This window comes from Rattus rattus, chromosome 1, assembly GCF_011064425.1.
Source record: "Rattus rattus isolate New Zealand chromosome 1, Rrattus_CSIRO_v1, whole genome shotgun sequence".
In the NCBI taxonomy this organism is placed as follows: Eukaryota; Metazoa; Chordata; class Mammalia; order Rodentia; family Muridae; genus Rattus; species Rattus rattus.
This window is the reverse complement of record NC_046154.1, coordinates 116,831,188-116,854,351: the sequence shown is the minus strand read 5'-3', so window position 1 is coordinate 116,854,351 and position 23,164 is coordinate 116,831,188. Positions and strand designations below refer to the sequence as shown.

The window sequence follows — 23,164 nt, the reverse complement described above, 5'->3', positions numbered from 1 at the left end:
CATACATTGTATTTCTTGCTTTCTTTAACTTAAAATATTTAGATCTGCATTTGTAAAACAACTTAATGAAAATGAGTGTGGAGTCTACTAACATTTCTGCTTCCTGCCTTTCTTCTTCACTACATCAATTAGTCCACCGTCACAAACATGGTACAGGTAAAACCTACATCAGTTGTCAGTAGGGTTCAGCTTTGAAGTCAAAGAGATTAAGAATTAAGTGATTCAATAATCCTTTTTTGTTAGCATTTTACAAGTTAGAATCTAAATTTCATAACACTTGGCAAAGAGTCCTTCATATTTTAGGATATGTATTTTCATTTCCCAAGTAGATGAAAGATCTGATTGATGTAGAAACAATTAAATCACAAACTTACTTTACAGTCAACTATAAAATGTAAAAACAGAATGCTTCACAAATGAGAACGACGAATAAATTATTTCCAGTGCTTGTTATCACATATATACAGGATAATTTAAAACCAAATTGAGTGATTTGCTGATTCTGGTCTCTTAAAAATTTCATCAAAATATACATGGTCCTCAAGGGAGAGCAGGAAAAATAAACTGTGACCCAAATGCAGCGAGTTTCTTCTTATCCTGAAAACTTGAATGGTGTCTCATTAATCTATTTCACTGTGACGATGATGGACATTTTAATTCCAAAACCATTTCTCTAAATTGCCAACGGACTTATATTCTTGATGCCTTTTTACATGATCGCATGCCAGGCATGCATGTGATTCCCAAAACCGTGGGAGGTTTACAGTAAAATCCTTCCTCCAGTTGAAGTAACTAAGGTATAACTTATTGTTTTTGTCAACCTCCTTCAGATATTTTGCCAACTCACTGGGTGAGTTAAAATCTTCCACATGAATGAATGAATCAGCTGGAATATAATTCTCATAGTTTTCCCTAGATGGTCCCAGGACAACAGGTACCGAACCAGCCAAAAATGCATTGTAGAGCTTTTCTGTGATGTAATCTTTGTGAATTGAGTTTTCAAAGGAAAGATAAAATTTACAAGTAGATATGGTGGGAATCAGATTTTTATCATTCACATATTCTCCGAAAGCTTGCCCATAGGTGTGGATTTCAATACTCTTGCTGAGCTCGTTGTAATACTTGACCCTGGCATGCTCGGGGTTCCAGTTACTCACAACCCAGCACACTAACTTCTCTTTGCTTGGCACTTCAAACACAAAGGGGTTTGTGCTCACTGTCAAGAAGCCGTAAGGCACTTGTATATCTGAATCACGGCGATAAGTTAGAGTCAGGTTGAACAAGTGCTCAATGCCACTCTTTTGGGGGGTGTGAGTGGGTGACTCTAAGTTCATCCAAATCCATTTCTGAAAGGGCGGCCTGGCCTGCTGAGGTAAGTTAGTCAGATCCCAGCTGATGTCTCTGTGGTGTATCAGGACCGCATGGGATTTGTTGTACAACGAGCGGTCCGTTGTGAGATGGCACCCTTGGATGTTGAACATGGCTTGGCAGGATGTAAGGTCAAAGGTCTGCCCAAATGGCCACACCCAAACCAGAATAGTAGTTTCATTAAAATAATCAGTTTTCGTGGAGAAGAAATTTTTCATTTTCAGCACAGAGCTTGCAGACTCCATTGGACTGAAGACCCAGCTGTTGGTGGGCTTGATGTAGATAAGTAGACATGCCACGAAGCAGCCCAGGATAATGCAGACGATTAGAAATGGGCGAAGAATGCCTTTGGATGTTGAGGTCATAATTTTTCCTGGGGAAGAGAGAAAAGTAGAAGAAGGTAAGTTTAGAAATAAAGAGGAAATTATAAATGCAATGTAAGAGAAATGGTTAAGACTACTTTAATCATGAAACCAAATAGAATTTCTTTTCAGTTTTAATAGCCACTGTGAGAAACCATTTTCATCTAGACCTAAGATGACTTTTGAATAGAAGTTTCCAAGAGATTCTGGCCTTGAAAGAATACATCGGAATCCACTCTCCACATCTTTGAGTTAGATTAACCACTTCTTCAGGGTCCTTATTCTGCTTTGGTTAGTAAAAAGCTGACAAAATAGATTGTCATTATTGAAACCCATGACTGAATTTAATCACTGAATTGTTACTGTATAAAATTTGTAAACACGACATTTTTGCTTGTTCACAACAAAACAATGTTTAAAAACTTTCCATTTTAAGAAACAGAGATAACATGGAATTGAGCTTATGGGCAGAGGGGTTTTGGAGGGGTTAGAGGATGGAAAACTGTATGGTAAAATATTCTGTTTGAAATCTCAAGGAATAAATAAAAAAATAAAAAGATTGTAGTGTACTCTGACCATCAGAGTGAAGTTAATAGAATATTAATATTTTTGAAAAGTTAATGTTTGTTTCTGGAAAAACATTTATTTTCATGATTTATATATAAATGCAAGATAGTCATGTGAGGAAAACTATAGCCCTTGACTTGATGTCTCCCTTTTGTAAATAACCTCGTTAATAAACCTGCTGCTGCATTTATCAATTAATACATTCACATTTATCTCACAATTTTATTTCAATAACCTGGTAGCGAATTCAGTCATTAGCAGTATTTAATAATCAACACATTGTTGGCATTAGAACCAACTCTACCTTATCAGGATTAGAGCATTAAGCTAAGTTCAGAATTAGATGTAATTAATGTCCTTAAGATAAAGATAAACATCATGGAGAACAGCAGCAATCAATTGAATTTTAATAGTTTATGGCTAAAGCAAAGAGCCGCTTTGGTTTATTGTGTGTCTTCTAAATTTTTCTTTTTATTTTTTTTTTTTTTTTTTATTTGTACATTTGGCTTCTTCCCCCCCCCTTTTCTTTTTATTTTTTTCTAGTTCTGGGGTTCAGTCTAGCAGGAGATTTTCCACTGGTCACTAGGATATTCAGCATGAGGTAGGGTCAGTCCATGATAGTCTTTAGGTAGTGGCTTAGTCCCTGGAATTGGTTGCTTGGCATTGTTGTACATATGGAGTCTCAAGCCCCAAACTCTGAAGATTCTGCTTCTTTCTTTTATTTTTTTTCTCCATTGGTATACACAGATATTCAATTCTTATCACACACACCCAAACTCTGAAGAGCCCTATAGTGTTCATGTACTCAAACACTGTGTTCATGTATGCAAATGAAGAGCTACATACTGTTTTTCTTTGAACTGATTCCAGTGATGCTCCAGCCTTAAACGTGACAAGTTTCCCTAAGACCTCTCATAACAACCAAATGCTCCTAATGCTCAGTTCCAAGTGACACTTTTATGTCACACACAGAACACACTCAAAATCTCCATCTTTCATAGCACATTATCACAACTGTTAGGAGAATGGACTACCATGACTACAGACATTACAGTTCTGACAGGGCGAGAAGTGAAGTCCTACTAAGCATCCATGATGTCTGTTAGTGGTCCTTGCCTCCTTTCTTGTACAATCCAGAGGAATATTTTTATCAACTATTTTGTAATTGCAAGCTTTTTAGTAGCTCTAGAAACATTTTTAAAAGGTGAGGGAATCACACCTGATCCCATTTTTTAAGTGTAAGTGGTTTTTTTTAAAAATGTTAAATCATTTGCTGGTTGTTTATTATTATTATTTTTTTTGGCGCAACCAGAAAATAGCAGGCTACTGAATCAGGAAAGGTTGTGTCTGTCACAGGGGTCACCATAACATTCCAAAGAGGGGGCTAATTTTATATTCTACAGTACAAAGCATATTAAATGGCAATTTGGGGTCTCAAGTCATGCATTCATGTCTGGAATATTTTCAGTTATATTTGGTCCCATGTTTCTAGTAGAACCATTTTGTAAGAAAGCCAGTTATGAATATGAACATACACAAGATTCTTTTTAATAGAACTTTTGGTGGTCCTTTGAAATTTGTATCATCTTTCCAATGTTAATATCACTTACAAATTTCAGACATATCTTAAAATCTCAGTCAAATATAGTGTATGAGATAGAGAGTACTCAAAATAAGAGAGAATTGCCCTTTACTTATCAAAATTTACATGAACATTTGAAATAATTTCACATACACATTTTCTTCACAACCTTTAATAAATTACATGTATGTACTATAAACCTTAATTATCTGTATGCAAAAATTGTAGATATTTAATACTAGAACATTCCGTGTACTGAATTGTTATAAAAACAAAAGCCTTTCAAAGCCACATTCAGTCTCAAACTCATTAAATGAAGATATTGATAAAAAACAAAACAAAACCTACAGATGTTATATCTAGGAAAAAATGCTTCCTTTTTTCCATTGAATGATTTTGGCTTCTGTGTCAAAAATGAAGTGTCTGTAGGTATGTGAGTTTTTTCCTGGGTCTTCGATTCAGTTCCATTGATCAATGTATTTGCTTCTATAATAATACCATGCAGGGTTATGTTTGTTCGTTTGCTTGTTTTGTCTTTTAACTATTATTCTATAATACAGCTTGAAATAAGGGATGGTGATTCATAGAAGAATGCAAATAGATCTATGCTTATCAAAAGTCCAAGTGAATCAAAGACTACAACATAAAACCAGTCATACTAAACCTAATAGAAGAGAAAGTCGGAAATAACCTTGAACTCACTGGTACAGGAGACAGCTTCTAGTACAGAACACCAATGGCTCAGGCACTAAGAGCAAACAGTAATAACAGAGTGGGGAAAGAGGAACACTCCTCCATTGTTGGTGGGACTGCAACCTGGTACAACCACTCTGAAAATCAGTCTGCAGATTCCTCAGAAAATTGGACATTCCACTACCTGAGGACCCAGCTATAACTTTCTTAGGCATATAGATGCTCCAACATACAACAAAGACACATACTCCACTATGTTCATAGCAACCTTATTTATAATAGCCAGAAGCTAGAGAGAATCCAGATGCCCTTCAACAGAGGAAGGGATTCCAAAAATGTGGTACATTTACATAATGGAGTACTATTCAGCTATCAAAAACAATGACTTCATGAAATTCATAGGCAAATGGAATGAACTAGAAAATATCATCCTGAGTGAGGTAACTCAATCACAGAAAACACACTGGTATGCACTCATTGATAAGTGGATATTAGCCAAAAATCTCGAATTACCCAAGATGCAATACACAGACCACAGGAATTTCAAGAAGAAGGATGACCGAAATGTGGATGCTTCCACTCCTTCTTCAAAGGGGGAAAAATATCCATAGGAAGGGATATGGAAGCAAAGTTTAGGGTAGTGACTCAAGGAATGGCCATTCAGAGTCTGACCCACATGTGGCCCATATATATACAGCCACCAAAACTAGATAAGATTGATGAAGCTAGAAAATTCATACTGAAAAGGACTGGATATAGATCTCTCCTGAGAGACACATCCAGAGCATGTCCAATACAGAGGTCAGTGCTATCAGCACAGCACCGAACTGAGAATAGGACCACCTTGGAGGGAATTAGAGGAAGTACTGAAAGAGTTGAAGGAGCTTGCAACCCCATAAAAACAATAATGCCAACCAACCAGAGCTTCCAGGTACTAAATCACTACTGAAAGACTGTACATGGACTGACCCAGGGCTCCAACTGCATATGTAGCAGAGAACAGCTTGTTGGGGCAACCAGGGGAAGGGAATCCCTTGGTCCTGCCAAGGTTGGACCCCCAGTGCAGGGGAATATGGGGGGGCAATAGAGGGAATACCCATATAGGGGAGGGGAAGGAAAGGAAATGGGGGTTTATGGATAGGAAACTAGGAAGGGGAATTACCTTTGAAATGTAAGTAAAGAAATGTATCTAATAAAAAATTTAAAAAGTAGAGACTTCATGAAACTGAAAAGGTTCTGTAAGGCAAAGGACACTGTCAATAGGACAAAATGTCACCTACAGATTGTGAAAGGACGTTCACCTACCCTACATCTGACAGAGGGCTAATATCCAAAATGTATCAAGAACTCAAGCAGTTAGACACTAACAACTCAAGTAACCCAATTCAAAAATGGGGTGCAGAGCTAAACAGAGAATTTTCAACAGAGGAATCTTGATTGGTTGAGAAGCACTTAAAGAAATGTTCAAAGTTCTTAGTCATCAGGAAAATGCAAATCAAAATGACCCTGAGATTCCACTTTATACCAATCTGAATGGCTAAGATCAAAAACTCAAGGAGAAGCACATGCTAGTGAAGATGTGGAGCAAGGGGAACTCCATTGCTGGTAGGAGTGCAAACTTGTAGAACAATTCTGGAAATAAATCTGGCAGTTTCTCAGAACATCAGGAATAGTTCTACCTAAAGATCCAGCTATACCATTCCTGGGCATATACTCCATATGTTCCACCACATGTTTCACCATATGTTCCACTGTACCACAAGGACACATTCTCCCCTATGTTTATAGCAGCTTTACTTGTAATAGCCAGACACTAGAAACAACCTTGATGCCCCTCAATCTTAGAATGGATAAAGAAAATGTGGTTCGTTTACACAATAGAATACTACTCAGCTATTAAAAATAAGGACTTCATGAACTTTGCAGGCAAATAGATGGAACTAAGAAATATTCTGAGTGAGGTAACCCAGACCTCAATGGACACCTGTGGTATCTATTCACCTATAAATGGATTTTAGGCAAAAAGTACAGGATACCCATGATACACTCCACAGACCCAAAGAAGCTAAACAAGAAGGAAAGCTCAAGTGCGGATCTGGAATCTTACTTAGAAGAAGAATAAATAGACAAGGGAGGCAAATGGAGGGAGGGAACTGTGTGGGAGAGGGGACAAGGAGGGTAATGGCATGTGTCCAGGATCAAATCTGGGGAGATACAGGAGAAAGGGTCAGAGGGCTAGAATGAATGGAAATCAGAGGCCAGCAGGGGACGAGGGGATGACTGGGGGGCATCTCTAGGACATGAAAGAGACCTGGAATGGAAGATACTCCCAGGGGTCTATGAGGGTGATTTTAGCTGAGACTCCTAGCAATGAGGATATGGTCACCTCCTGTAGCAAGGCAGTATCCCCCACCAGCCAGTCCACCCAGAGAACTTCTGACTCTAATGTTTTTCTGTCTACAAAAAAATAATGCAGGAACAAAGGTGGAACAAAAGGTGAAGTAATGGCCAACCCATAAATGACCTAATATCAGAACTAACCCAAGGGAAAGCATCAATTCCTGTCACTATTAATGATATTCCGATGCTAGCTAGGCTAAGAGCCTAGCATAACTATCTGCAAGCCTCCACCTAGCAGCTGACTGAAATAGAGATGTAGAAGCCCAAAGTTAAGCCCAGGAGACTTATGGAAGTTTGGGGTAGGATTGAGGGGCCTGGAGAGTATAAGAACTCACAGGAAGACCACGAGAGTCAACGAACCTGGACCTTTAGGGGCTCCCAGAGAGTGAACCATGAAACAAAGAGCATACATGGCTGGACATAGACTCCCCACACATATGTAGCAAATGTGCTGCTCAGTCTTCATGTGGGGTCCCCAACAACTGGAGCTGGGGCTGTCCCTAGAGCTATTGCCTGTCTGTGGCTCTCATTCTCCTAACTAAGGCTGCCTAGTCTGGCCTCAGGGGGAGAAGATGTACCTAACTCTGCAGAGACTTGATGTGCCAGGGCAGGATAAGGGGGAGGGGACGCCATCTTCTCATAGGAGAAAAGGAGGCATGCAGGAGGGACTGTACATGTGTGCATGTGTGTGTGTGTGTGTGTGTGTGTGTGAGAGAGAGAGAGAGAGAGAGAGAGAGAGAGAGAGAGAGAGAGAGGAGAGGGGGAGAGAACAGGGAGGGGACATGATTGGGATATAAAGTAAATAAATAAATAAGTAAATTGAAAAGGAAAAAACACATATATCTAAGAATTATTCATCCAACCTTAGTCTACAGAAAAAGTTGGGAAGGAGTTATAAAGGAAGTCTCAATATTTATAATAAAGTGATATAGCAAGTACTCTGTGTATGTGGAATAACAACGGTACTTAGAAGTTTAGAGCTGCAGTTTATTTGATTAAACAATTATTTGATTAACCCAGGAAGATCTTCAATGAACAATGAACAAAGCTAAAGAAAAGAAAAACCAAATAAACAAAACAACAAAAGAAGTAGAAGCAGAATAGACAAAGTCAGTGAAGTTGAGATCTTAAATTTGAGTTGATTAGAATATCCCAATGTCTGATAATATCAAAAAAATAGACAAGACAGAAAATAAGAAATCTAGGTTAAATATGAGAAGGGTAAACAATGGCTGAATTAATGTAGATTAAAATTAGGAATGACTATTAGTGTTTATAAAGATATATAAAAAATTTTGATAAAGTAAATGATTGTGGTTTGGGCAAATGGAGAAAAACAAACATGCCCTATGGGGAGGGGGAAACATTAACAATGGAATTTATTAAAGAAATGAAATTCAAGCAACAGCAGCAGCAGCAGCAGCAACAGCAGCAACAACAACAACAACAAAAATTAAAAAAAAAAAATAACTGAGAGCAAACACTAAGCCTAGATGGTACTGGAGCACCCAGAATAGTAATTCAACAAATGAAGATTTTTATGACACCTTTAAAAACAGAATTATTTTAGAAAATAAATATTAAGGATAAATTTTTCAACCACTATACGAAGCCACCTCTAATCTTGTTAAAACAATATATCAGAGGAGATATTTTAAAAGGCCAGTTTCACTTAAAATTACAATAAAAATTGCCCAATTTAGCAAAAATAGATTTGTAAAAAAATATCAGAATGCTGACCCAGAATAAGTTTACGAAAGTCTAGTTGCATGAAACTCTGTAGACATCATGGAGTCAGTTCATATTTAATAGTTTGAAGAAATTTTGATGAAAGTCATGATAAACTATGTTAACGTGCTCTTCTGTGCTATTACAATCAGTGCTGCTGGCTGTATGTGACCAGGTTACAGTGACAGCAGCCACCACTCAAATAACTGCTGTTCCTGCCCATTTTAGTAGAGCAGCTGTGGAGAAGGCCATCTGTCATCTCTTCTTCAGAGCGAAGTGAGGGCAGAGATACATCCAATGAGTAACTAGCTTAGCCACTGACCTGCTGTCTACAGTCAACACCAAGCAAACAATACCTCCAAACTCTGTTCGTAGTTTTACAGTGGGTTTCATTGTCCTGATTTCTCTGGCATCACTGTGAGCCATTTAACATTTTAAATGAAGATCGGGTTCTCTCATCAAACAATACCTCGCATCTACATGGTGCTCATTATTGCCAGAAACAATCTGAGCCCTTTCACTCACTCATACACATCAGCACGTCTATTACTTCATACTACCATTTAACTAAAAGAATAACTGAGGAATGAAATAGCTAATAAGCAGCTTGCCCAAGGTTAGTCGGCCAAGAAGTTGTGGGACATTCTTTCCAATGCAGGTTGTTGGCTGCGTGCTATGAACACTTGACGATTGTGTTGTATGGCCTACTCTATGCTCACTGCGGGTAGAATTTGCAAGCCAAGCAGTATAGTGATATTTGCTTTCTTCACTGACATACCATTACCATCTGGGTACAGTAAGTGCCACCTAAGTGTTTCATGAGTTGTGTGAAGGAATCAGTGAATGAAAAAGCTTCAGACAAGTGTAAGGTCCTGTGTCAGTAACTTCAAACACAAAGTATGAACCAAGTGTAAATTTGTGTTTATTTGTTTTATCTATGAGCTTATCATATGGTCATGTAGACAGTGAACAGCACTGGAGATGATAAAAAATATATGGGTACAACTGAGCCTTGGGTTTTTCTCCTGTCTCAAAGCTAGTGTACATGCAGTCAATTTTAGCAACTCTTTGTTTTACTTTCCATTCTCTCTCAGCATCCCTCTCCCTCCTCCTTCCTCCCTCCTTCCTTTCCTCCCCCTTCCTTCACTCCTTCCTTCCTTCCTTCCTTCCTTCCTTCCTTCCTTCCTTCCTTCCTTCCTTCCTTCCTTTCTTCCTTCCTCTTGTTTGCTTCAGTCAAATGAAAAAGATTTTTGGTACTTAGGTGGAAAAAATGTTCCTTTTGCTCTGTGTTCAGTTTTCCTGTTCCCTGGGGATTTGGTCTTGCTTATATTTCTTTTTAGATGTTCTACCTCTAATCTTCACTGCTGCCAGGGTTAATTACTAAACAGTGGGGTAGTTAGTCAGTGAACCTTACCACACTCAGAAGTTGTCAGGATGTTTGCCTCCTAGAGCCAAGTTGACATTTCTGTGACAGGAACCATTTGACTTATTACTTAGAACTGAAATTCAGGTGAAAAACCAACATGTTTTGATCTATCAATCACTCCAACCTATTTTTTAAAGCCCTTAAATAGAGGTACTATACACCTCTCTCCAAAGACAGCAATGAATATGTAGATAAAGGGGAATTGTAGCCATACATAGACTAATAAGAACTTTTCATTTAATCTAAATGGCCTTATAGAGTATGAGAGATGACAAAGACTTAAGGTTTAAAGAAAAGAACAGAATCCTTGGTAAAAATAATGCTTGCTCAGATTTGGTATAGGAAAATATTGTGTAATTAGAAACTACTATTTTTCAATAGTGCTGGAATGCATGCTTTAAAAAATGAAAGTAAACTTTAAAATACAAAACATTTAAAACTGTATTTGCAAATGATAGATTCATGTCTGGATACTTGTGAGAGAAATGAGAAGCTAAGGAAAATGAGAAGATTCTTCAGAGACAAGTAATTCTCCTGTAAGTCTCTGTGCTGGTGGTGCTGTTCAGGATATTTTCAAGCAAGTTTTCATCCTTGTTTTAAAATAGAGATAACATCAAGTAAACTATAAAAAAGAACTCAGTCATAGCATGAAACTGGGATAAAGCCAGCTTCCTGCCATGTAGCTCACTCCTTGTGCATCATCTCTATTCAGTGGCTACTGCAGCGTATTGCCTCTCCCACATTACATCGTAATGTCAAGTTGAAAGACAGAACCAGTCAGATCAATAGAGGTTCTTCACTCCACATGGTTTGCTATTACTGTGGAGCCACAATCACTGTACAGTGTGTGTGTTTCAACTTTTTGTCATTGGTTAAAGAATAAAGTTGAGGACACCAAATCAAAAAGTCAAGAGTGAATTTTAGTGGAAAATTGATGGTATGTTAAATTAGAAATAGTTTAAAAATAGTTGTCAAAAAGTGATCCTTTGTCCTAATTCTTTTGAAAGTAAAGTGTGATAATTATCAATTTATTGTTATTCTACTAATCTGTGGTAACAGATCAGGAATTAGTGCTGTTAGCAAAAACTCATGCAAAAGTAGATCTTTTCTGTAGATCTCTGTACTTGTCCTCTGTAGTTAATTACCCATCCACATACAATTCTTCTCTAAAGTTCAAAGTATAACTCATTAACTATTATATATATGTATATACATATATATATGTATCATAGTACATTTCTAATATATAAAATTCTGCAATATAATTAGGCTTTTTTCTTTTTATAGTTTATGGAAATTTCCTTTTTAAGAGACATTATCCTAAATGTTTGTTGGTTTTAACTATGTTGATAAAACTCTTGTCTCCCTCTTCTCATGTAACCCCCCTCTCTCCTTCTCTCTCTCCATGCATTGAATGACTTAAACTCTTGTGCATGCTGTGTTCTTCAGCTGGAACTTCGTTTCATAATGGGCAATTACCTCTGCTGGGAAAACCTGTAGGGACTATAGAAAAAGTACCCCCCGCCCACAAACAGTGTTGATCAGGGAGTCAGATGGACCATGGGGATTTCTAGGTCTGATGAACCAGAATAGGGCTCCCTGGTAAATTCTGGATTAATGGAACTATTCTGGGATCATCTTTCTTTGGTATTCTTCAATTCAAGAGCTATACTATAACCATCTAACAGCTTCACTTGCATTATATTAGTTATAACTGTTTTATTGCTTGAAATAGACAAACCCAAACAAAGGAACAGAATGATTATTCTAAATAATCAGAAAAAACAAATTATAGAAACTAATATTTAAATCAATTATTTTCTTTTTCCCTGAAGACTCAATCTGTATATCTAGAACCCTTCAAAAATATATAATTATCTGGATTAAAACTTTATAAAGTAGAGAATATACATATATATGTATATATATATATATATTTAAAACTGGAATAATTGTATTACTTCATATAAATACCTGTATGAACTTTAGGTGATGTTTAGAAACTTGCCAATGCTTTCTACATGGAAACCATTATGTTCATGGTAAGTTCAGAGAACTACTTTCTTCTAGGATGATCATGATCTATTAATGGGATCATATTAGTTTGGAGTTACCCAACCTCCAAAGAATACAAACACTTATTAGTGTTTGTTTGTTTGCTTATTTTTCTTATTTTGTTTTTCTTGCAGTTTTTTACACCAAAAACACTTAGACATTTTAAAACAAAACCATATTCCTTCATTCTATACCACAATATACTCTGTCTTATACAATAAAGCTGCATATATTCATGGCTTCTTTTTCAAGGTCCTTTGAAACTTATCTTGGCCCTTTCTCATGGGCTTTGCTGGTTTTAGTTCCCACAGTTCTCTACATTTGATGCTGAGCTGTACACCTCCTGTCTTGGGAGAGAAGCCATTTACTTTTTGGCAAGAAGACACTTGTTGATTCCTGGAATGCTCTCAAGTTTGTGTCTCTGATCCTCTATCAAAGATTCTTAAATAAAATGTCTGGTGTTTCCATGAGTAAACCTTTTGTTTTACTTCCTTGGACTCTGGGGAACTTTCTACTAATGTACTCTAGTACAGACAGGGTCACCTGGTCTTCCCCAGGGTCATTGGTCTTTTCCCTGAGTTTTTTCCAGAATTGTTTCCATTGGAGTTCTGTCTTTAGGCAAACTAGTGAAAGGTTTTTTTTTACCCTGCCTTCCTTTCCTTTCCACTTTCAAATATTTGTTTCCATTAATAAATGTGCTACCAAATGCTGTTTTTCATGCACTATTGACTCTTTTATTTCAGTGCTTTTTATGTTCATTCCCTTTGAATTTTTGTTTTAATTCAGGGATTAACCTCTTTTTCTTTGTTCTTTCATCCGATCTTTCTCTTCTATCAGTAGTTCTTAATCACTGTCTTTATTCACTGTAGAAGCTCTATTTACCAGCTTGAGCTATAGTCACAGGAATCAGATTTGACACAGACCCAAGTATAGTCTGGCTTATACTCCTTAGGGATTGCTGTAGACAGGATCCAGGATCCCTTCATGATGTTTTCCCCCTAGAATATGCTTTGTGGTGCCCCTGGAGGCCAGTGGTCTTTCATAACTGGGTTGTCGGTGCCAGCATTCACTATGATTACTGACAGGTATTATATCAGAGCACATAGTCCATGAAACACAAGGAAATATTGTGTGTGTGTGCATGTGTGTATGTGTGTGTGTGTGTGTGTGTGTGTGAGTGTGTTTTACTTTGGTAAATTAATGTTTCTTCTTAGTTTAAATATGAAACTCCATTACGTTCAAGTGATAAAACAGAGCAACCAACTCAGTCAATTCTTTTTGGTAGTCCTGCATCATTTATGTTTACACCAGTCCCCCACCTAACGTTATGTTCTAGGTACTCATTGCACTATTTGATTATTCTTCGTTTATTTAAGTAAAACACCAGCTGTTTCTTGGATAGAAAATTGACATTACTTTGAATGTCATCTACTTGGAATTAAGTTTCTAAAATTTTACTTTAAATGATAAACAAAAAACCCATATATTTGTACATGGAAATGGAATACTTGCCATGCAGTGTTCAATACATCATGTAATCTTTCAATCAGATAAAACTATTTTAAACATTTACCATTTCACGAAAAAGCTTTTTCTGCTTTGTCAAATGTCCAGTATATAATTAACACACTTGAATGAATCACCATACTGTTCCTGAACTACATATTACAATAGCGTCCAGTAAGATAATAGCTCTTAGCAACTTATTTTGTAAAACTTACATATTTTGCAGTAACTTCTTACCTGTGAATTAGCCTTTCCCCATTTTTAAACATTCTTTTTTTTTTCCGGGGCTGGGGACCGAACCCAGGACCTTGTGCTTCCTAGGTAAGCACTCTACCATTGAGCCAAATCCCCGACCCCCGCCTTTCCCCATTTTTATCACTCCTTCTGCCTTCTGTCTCTAGGTAGCCTAAGTAGCCACCATGTCTTGTCTCCTTCTAGGAGTTCTCTTCTTTCTCTCTCTCTCTCTCTCTCTCTCTCTCTCTCTCTCTCTCTCTCTCTCTCTCTCTCTTTCTGACCTCCTGGTCTCTTCCTGTCACCTTTGTCTTCTCCCTTTAAAGCTAAGCTATAGGAATTGCCATTCTTTTTCCTGGAGAAAAGTTGTAGAAACTGGAAACCCCTTTTTCAAACAAAGCTGCACTAACCTTCCAAACACTGTTTCACTATTTCATGCCATTCAATCATGGAACTGGTGGTGGAGAAATTCTTTGACCTACCCTGTCATTTAGCAGGTCAGAAGATCCTTATTTCAAAAGGGTCCTGTTTTATGATGTAGAGGGCATGCTTCAGAGGCTTAGAAGAATCTGAACGGACTATCCTTGCAGGGTTCCTGTGTGGTCTAAGTGTTAGATCATAATCTCTTGTCCAATCAGGTTTCTGATGATGCCCATGTTTTATTAAATCTATACATAAAAATGGGTTCCTTATCATGGATGTCTATATCCATATTGTCAGATTCCCTTGCTTTATACAGTCAACACTGGGCATGAGGTTTGGAGCTTCACTGTTCACCATCATCTTTCAGGATGTCTACAGAATCACTTGGGATATGGTTAGAAAGGCATATTTTCCCAACGAAACACAGATATGTGAAATTAGAAACTAGAGTAAGGAAAAGCTATTATTCAAAGACCCCTGAAGGCAATCCTAGTGGACACAGAAGTTCAAGGACTCATGACAGATGAATGACACATCACATCAACTCTACTCACAGGATAACCTGTTTCAGGCTTCTTCATTTTAATGGCATTTCAGATGGAGTTTAAAGCAGACATATGAGACATATACAGATCCTGATGATGGGGCCCTGTCAGCATCTTTAACCTCATTTTTGCCACATTTACATTTGCATGCTCTTGCTTGTCCTTGGTACACCAGTTCTCATCTCTGCCTGTGAGGTGAGGGTTTCCTCCCTCTACTTTTGAGTTACTGCTCTGCAGGCTTGTGTTCAGATCTACCTAAAGGTTCCTATGGAACAGACTGCTAATGCTTCCCCAACATACTGCAGGGTCCCTAAGAACATGGCGCTTTTTCTAATTTCTGTTATCACCACATAAGGTCTTATGAATATGCTATAATTGCATTAATTAATTAATTAATTAATTAATAACAACAGCTCTGGGACTTGAACTTAGGGCTCCATAGTCTATCACTGAGCTATATCCCTGAGTTCTCCTTTAGCTTTTAAAGACAAGATCTCTTTAGATTGTCCAGGCTGGCCTCGAGCTCATTGTGTAGTGCTGTCATTTTACCTCAGCCTATCAGCTAGCAGAGATTATAAATATGTGCCACGAAACCTAATTATCATTACATATAGATTTTAATAGCTCAATGACACTCCATCACATGTGCTTTCTCATAGCTTTCACTGTTTGATAGGAGCAAGTTCACACATTTGTATATTTGGCATTGCTTCCCCTGTTAACTGAAAGTAGGCTCATAGGGTAGAGATATACCTATACTTGGTCTTTATCTGTAACTTACAATAGAAGGTCATATATTTTTAAAAGACAGTATCATGGTGGCTCAATCCTCAGCAGGCTGGCTGACAGGAGTTCAGGTATGTTCCCCAGATGTTGCCTTGTATATCATTTGGCTGCCATTAATTTGCAAATTCATATGCTCAACTTCATCCTTGTTCATATCCTCTTAGTACTTAGAGCCCGAGTCTTAAATCCAGCTTTTGACTGAACTCTAACCTCCCTGCTGCTAGTATCTAGGTGTCTGCTGCTATTGCAGAATCTGTCACCTGAGTCAAATGTGTCATTGACAAAGCAGCTTTGAGTCTGCTGAGGTGATCACATTTCTCTCAGACTTTTGATTTCTAATTCAGTTCTCAATGGAAAGTAGTGAAACCATGTGAAACTGCCTGCTTCATCCCACTTGGCTCTTCTCTGGATTACTCCTGTTAACACAAAGTCTTTACTCTTTTTGGTGTGCAGGTGTTCATTTTTGTTTCCCCTGTTTCAGCAGGAAAGCCTGCATAGGTGCCATGCTTTATTACTGTGTGTATCTGGGAGGGTGCCTTTGGGGTCAGGGTAATGTGTATAATAGGTAGTCTGAGTAAATAAGTGATCCTCTGTGTGGTTTGGGAACTTGAATAGAGGAAAAATCTAACTTTGCTTTCTGCTTGGCTGGCTGACTTAGAGTATGGTCTTCCATGTTCCTGCTACTCAGACCCTTAAACCTATAATGAAATACACACTACTGGACATTGTCTCTTAGACCTTATGTTTTTCCAAGGTGTCTACTTTGCAGGCGGCAAATTGGGAAACTTCTCATCCTTTCAAACAATGTGAAACAATGTCTTATGGTTCATTTCTATTATATAACATATAATACTAATAAATAATAAATTTTATTTTGTAAAATATGTGCAGGAGAACTCTGCATGATACACAATTATAAAAGAAACACTATCATGTTATCAAAAGCTAACCGATCTAAGAGTAAGTGGTCTAATTAGGGCCATCTACCTGCAGAGATAAACATTTTATCACAGGAAGCATAGCCATGACATCATGTATGGATCTGACTACATTTTGCAGGCTAATCATTTTTATAACTTACTTAAAACCAATTAGCACCAGTTGTATAAGTCTTAGGAAAGCATATCACTGTAGAAAACAAGGAGCACTTGAACCTCCATATAAAAGTTGCAGGGAGAAAACAAGATAGAAGGAACTGAAATAGGAAAGATGAGTCCTCAAGAAGTCCAAAGACTAAAAAGACAATGTGAGAAATGCAAAGCCAAAGAGATTTTTATGAAATGGAAGTTTAATTAATGCATAGCTAAATAATCAGAAGCAATTCACATATTTGTACTTTTGTGGGTGTGTACGGGTAGGTGTACAGTGTCACCTGTGTCTTCATGTGTGGAGTTCAGAACTCCACATCTGTTGTCTTCTTTTTGTAATTTTTTGATAATACTATATTTCCTACATTATGGTAAGACACTGCTAAATTTTAAACGTGAGATTAATTTTCTCCCATTCACAGGGAAGACTCTGATTTGAGGTCAATCTTTCTCCCTCCCACCCCCTCCTCTGTGTGTGCACGTATGTGTGCCTGTCTGTCTGTGTCTGTTTCTCTCCTCTCCCTTCCTCCCTTTTTTCCTTCCACCCTCCTCTTCCTTTGTTTTGATTGTATGTGCTTGCTATGTAGAATAGGCTGGCTTGAAATTTGTGATCCTTCCAACATGGCCTTAAAAATAGGGTCAAAGGCATGCACTATCACACATGGCTTCTTTGGAAAGATTGTAATGTGAGGAATTACAGCATCTACTCTTTGATTTTTTTCTGACTACTAAAAAGAACGTCTGGGAGAAGAGAGAAGAAAATCTGTGACATGGTCTAATCTACTTATAAACAGACAGAGATGCAGGCAAACAGACTAATAAGGTCTTTTGGAAGGAGATTCCTATCCATTTAGAACATTTTTACAGCTTTCTAAAGTAATTTATATAATTCTCAATTGCCAACTGTGTAAACAAATGGAATAAACAAAAATCATTGGGAGAACTAACAGATGGAGCAGATACAAACATTTTGTTTTGTTTGTTTGTTTAGTTCACATTATGTTGTGACTGTTTGTCACTGTGTGTGATGTTTTAAATGTCTGGATAATCTCACGACACAATGTAACTAACTTAAACATTCATATACTGCCACTCTGATGGTTATTTTCCATTTCTGCTCAATTTAAATGCTACCATAAATGCAATTATACTTCATATCATTATCTTTAATGTTGATACAGAGAAAGGAATACAACAGAAAGCCACTGAAATTTTTACAGTAAACATGTAACTTTATGGAAGTTAGTGGAACTCATCATGTCTTAAAAATGAACTTTTAAACTAGAATGGCAACTTGTTTGATGTTTATGGTGTGTACTTTTTCTGCATTTGATGAATCTCATACTTTTTAAAGCTGTTTGAAAGGGTTTTGTGGCAGACTAGTCCCTTTGCTATTGGGTCAAGAAATCTCTCTAAAACCACACTACACAAGAGATTTGTGGGAGGATGGTATGCAAAAGGCTGCCTCTGAGTGGGGATGAGAGAGAGGGAGAATGAGCAGGCTGTCATAGCAGGGGTTCTATAAGTAAGTGGGCATGGAGCATGTACATAGGGAAAACATGAAAGAGTGGTGATGGTAGAAACATGTTTTAATTGCCTTTAGTGGTGAAGTTGTTGATGACCCTTAAAGGCATCAGGAGCCTGGTTCTGGAATGTGGGCAGGAAGGTAGGGTGGATCCTGGTGCTGGAAGGTGGGTGATTCTTAGTTGACTAACTTTCCTCCCTTTGTTTATTATAAACAGTAGGGAATCAGAAGGGGTGGTGGTGAGGCTAGAGTGAGGGCACCCCCCACTCTTCAGATTGCTTTATACTGTTTCTTCAGTTGTATAATTCAGTTGAGTTGTATAATTAGATCACTTATTTGGATTCTTTCTGATTTCTTTAAATGTAGTCAACTTACAGCTAAATTTCCCTCATAGGACTGCTTTTAAGATGTCCCACAGGTTTTGAAGTATTGTGGTTGTTTTTCCTTTATTTCCAGGATTTTTTTAAAAAACAATCTTTGTGGATTTGCTTTTCTACACAGAACTAATGAATTAATTAATTTCTCTCTCTTTCTCTCTCTCTCTCTCTCTCCATAGTAGATAAGACTTTTGTCTAGTAATGATTTACATCCCATTGACTTAACCTACTCAACTGTGACAGTTTTTAATTTAGAATAAACATCAGATGTCATCAGAATGAGCTATGCCACACTGTCTAGTTTTTAAAAGATTTCAAATTGAAGGAATGATCTTTACAAACTGATTTGATGCTGATAAGCACAGTTATAGTGTCATAAGTAGGCATATTTTGGTATGAATTAAAAACAAGGAAACTGAAGTAAATATAATTGTCATCAGTTATATAAAGAAGCACTGACTTATTAAATTATGTAAATAATCAGAATAAATTTTATGATATTATATGCAAAACTCTGTCACATATAAATATTTTATGGGTCAATAACAATGATAGAATGATAAGTGCTCTTAGATGTTCAATATGACATAAAAAACTTCTAATGTGCAATCAAAAGCTGGAAATTTTGTTGACTTCATTGTCTTCTAAGTTATCCCTAAAGAATGATTAATTGTACACTATAAAGTTAATCAAAAATGGGAAAGATGTATACTTTTGATATAATATAATCATACTTAGCAAAAATGGAAGAAATATTAATGATTTCTACTATACTTATATTTTAAGAATCTAAATTCAACTTTGAATATAAAAGAGCACTTATCATTGTGCCACTGTTCCTTAAATAGTCTCTTAACTGTGTCACAAATCATCGAAAATAAAATAAATTTTATTTAGAAATTGCTGAATGGGACATATTTGTTATATTTGAGGAAAAAGCATTATCATTAACCATGCGAATTGTTCATTTTGCAAATGAGAATATTAACACTAAAAATGTTCTGTGTTTTCTGGGAGTAGCAGAACCAAAAGGGAAACTATCATCATCTTTTCTTTCCTGTTCAGATATAAAAGACAATTGAAGCATAAATGTTTATACTTACAGCTTTTTATTTTTTTATACATTTCACTTCTATTTTGTGTATATGTTTATAATTACACACATGTGTGTGTGTTTGTGTGACACATGCATGTTTGTTGCTAAAGAGAGTATCAGATCCTTTGGATCTGGAATTATGGTTACTTGTAAGCCACCATATAAATATTAGGAACTGAAGCCATACTCTCTGAAAGTTAAATATGTGCTCCTAAATACTAAACCGTTACTTCAGGCCACAGAGTTTCTATAAAAACAGAAACAAAAACTCACAAAGAAAATTAAGCCTTAGGAATCAAATCAGATGAGGGGTTGGTAAGGTCATAAAACCAGAGGAACAGGAAATTTGCTGTGAGATTGTGTATCCTAGGAATCTCATAAACTATACCCATAATATCTTATCTAAACATAACCTGAGTATGGACAGCATCAATAGACATCCTAACGTGAATGAGAGAAAGCTTAGGAGGCCTCAACTCCCTACAAAGAACTATAGGCAACTAAGGAGTGCTGACAGTAGGAAGAAGATAAATATTTACAATAAAAGGAGAGGAGGTTATACATTTGAAAGAGAGGAAAGATGTTAGACAAAAGAAATTGCGGCGAGAAAAGAAAAAAAGGGGTATATTGATGTAATTAGGATACACTCTCAAATATTAAATTCAATATGCTAGTGAATTTACTTAAAAGTTATTAAAATATTAACAGGTCTTTCAGGAAATATTTTTGAAATGTATATGGCTCTCATGTAATAAGAGCAGACTGCTTAGCATTTTGTATAGGAAAGTAAGTATTGCTAAGTAAATACATTAATATTTTGGTGATGGATCATATTAAGCTAAAAATTTTGCCCCAGGAAAATTTATCTAGTATTTTGACACAGTATATTTTGGCCTTCAACAGAAATGTTATTGTCTCATAAGATGCAGTAAGACATGATTCAAATTATATTAATTAAAATACAATTATCTTAATATGTTTTTGAGTGAAGATGCAGTCATTACATAAAAAAGTTCTCATTTTCTCTTCAAAAAACAAACAAAAACAAAAAAGGATCCTTTACTTCTTTTTATTAGTTTTAGTTTGAAGTCCCCTCCTCCCCCAGATTACAGTTGTAGCCTTTGATTGCTTTCTAGTCCTATTTGCTTCAGATATTTTTTTCTTCATTTCAATTAAAGGTAGTTCCTATCTGTAAAAGTAAGATGAGTTTCTATTAGATCAAGATAGTTGTTTTTTTTTTATTTTTAATTCATTCAACTAACATGGTGGTTTTGCTTGCACAGTTGAAGTTTGCTATTAGCCACACTCAGATCTTCTGCAAGAACAGCAAGCATTCGCAACTGTTGGGCCTATTGCACTACCTGAGGACCCAGCTATACCTCTCCTGGGCATATACCCAAAAGATGCCCCAACACACAACAAAGACACATGCTCCACTATGTTCATAGCAGCCTTATTTATAATAGCCAGAAGCTGGAAAGAACCCAGATATCCTTCAACCAAGGAATGGATACAGAAAATGTGGTACCAAAAGCTCGAATTACCCAAGATACAACCCACAGACCACATGAAGCTCAAGAAGAAGGATGACCAAAGTACAGATTCTTCACTTCTTCTTGAAAGGGGGAACAAATATATTCATAGAAGCTGATATGGAGACAAAGTTTGGAGCAGAGACTGAAGGAAGAGCCATTCAGAGCCTGCCCCACATGAGTATATAGCCCATATATATATACATACATACATACATACATATATATATATATATATATGTACATCCACCTAAACTAGATAATATTGATGAAGCCCAGAAGTACATGCTGACAGGAGCCTGATATAGCTGTCTACTGAGAAGCACAGTCAGAGTATGTCAAATACAGAGGCGAATGCTATAAGCAAACCATTGAACTGAGAACAAGGTCCCTGTTGGAGGAATTAGAGAAAGGATTGAAGGAGCTGAATGGGCTTGCCACCCCATAAGAAAACAATACCAACCAACCAGAGCTCCCAGGGCCTAAACCACTACCCAAAGACTATACATGGACAGACCCATGGGTCCAGTTGAATACGTAGCAGAGGATGGCTTTGTTGGGCACCAATGGAAGGAGAAGCCCTTGATCCTGCCATGGTTGGATCCTGTACTATAGGGAATGTCAGGGGGCATGGAAAGGGGGGTGGTTGAGGAGGGGCAGCATCCTTATTGAAGAAAAGTGGATAGGATGGGGGTTTATGTCCTGGAGAACGGGAAAGGGAATAACATTTGAAATGTAAATCAAAAGTATCCAACAAAAAATAAATTTAGTGTCCTCGCATTTATTGCAGTAATTTTTTTGGATAAGATTTTCTATAGGACTAGCAGAGTTTTTTTGGGGGGTGGGGGTGGGGTGGGGAGGCACTTGGGAGTACAGATTCTGTCTTGGCCTTTCATACTATTTACGCTTTTCAATGGGACCTGAGAATGTCAACTTCTCTCCTTGGTTGTGTAACTGAAGTGGGATTCTAGTCTACCTGAGGCCAGGTTGGGGAAGAAGAAGAGAAAAACAGAGAGTGGGCTGAGTGACCAAATATAGGCTGGGAATATGGTACACATAACAAGAACAGACTCCTAAACTTTTATTGAAGTGTGAGTACATCTTTTTCTGGAGAAATTAGTACTGATTATTAATTTGGCTATAGGAACTTTTACATACATACCCAGAGTGATATAAATTTGTAATTTGCTACAGAAGTTCTTTTTTGTTTGTTTGTTTTTTATTACTGCCAAGATACCTACATAAACAGTTATATGCAATATTGTAGGCATCATAATGGTCCTAGCAAATTGCAAGTTCAGCATAAATGCTAATATCAATTTTAGTATTCATTTTATGTAGTAAGTAGTATTTCCAGGAAAATTTTGTTTCACAAAGATCACCTTTCCTTTAGAGCAATCTTGATTGGACCTAATCAATTTCTAGTGCATTTAATGGCATTTCTACAAGAATTTTATTTTTACATCACTTGAGTATACTTTAAAAATTTGATTTTGATAATTATTCATAGTATCAATTTTAAACTTTTACCATTCTTTATATCTGCTTGCATATCTGCTTGTATATAGTACTTGGTAAAAAGTAACAGGGAAAGCCAACACTAGCTATGTACTCTGATTTGTTCCTATGCCAATTCTCCTAGATCTCATTTTGTATGGTTTTTTTCTTAAAGGTATCAGTTGCAGCCTTATTTTCTGTCATACAGAAGAGGAGTGTCCTTTGTCCATTTACACATTAAAAACCAACTTCTTTCACTGGCTGTATTTGTGGGTTGGCCTTGAAAGAAGTAATTAAGGTTAAATGGAGCACTGATTCAATAGGAAGCTTATTAACCACTCCAAAATGAAGTGTTCATTGAACATGTCGACAAAAAT

General features: G+C 36.9%; 1 protein-coding gene across 1 annotated transcript; it reads right to left on the bottom strand.

Annotated features, from left to right (window-relative positions):
• Positions 1-421: 421 nt before the first annotated feature.
• Fut9 (fucosyltransferase 9) lies at positions 422-1,771 on the bottom strand. Its single transcript, XM_032905024.1, has one exon. The coding sequence runs from the start codon at positions 1,731-1,733 to the stop codon at positions 654-656; it is 1,080 nt and encodes a 359-aa protein (XP_032760915.1). The 5' UTR covers positions 1,734-1,771; the 3' UTR covers positions 422-653.
• Between the last annotated feature and the right edge of the window lie 21,393 nt (positions 1,772-23,164).

Bases quoted from the DNA above. Each gene is read 5' to 3' on its own strand.
- Fut9 (XM_032905024.1), bottom strand. From the start codon at position 1,733: ATGACCTCAACATCCAAAGGCATTCTTCGCCCATTTCTAATCGTCTGC.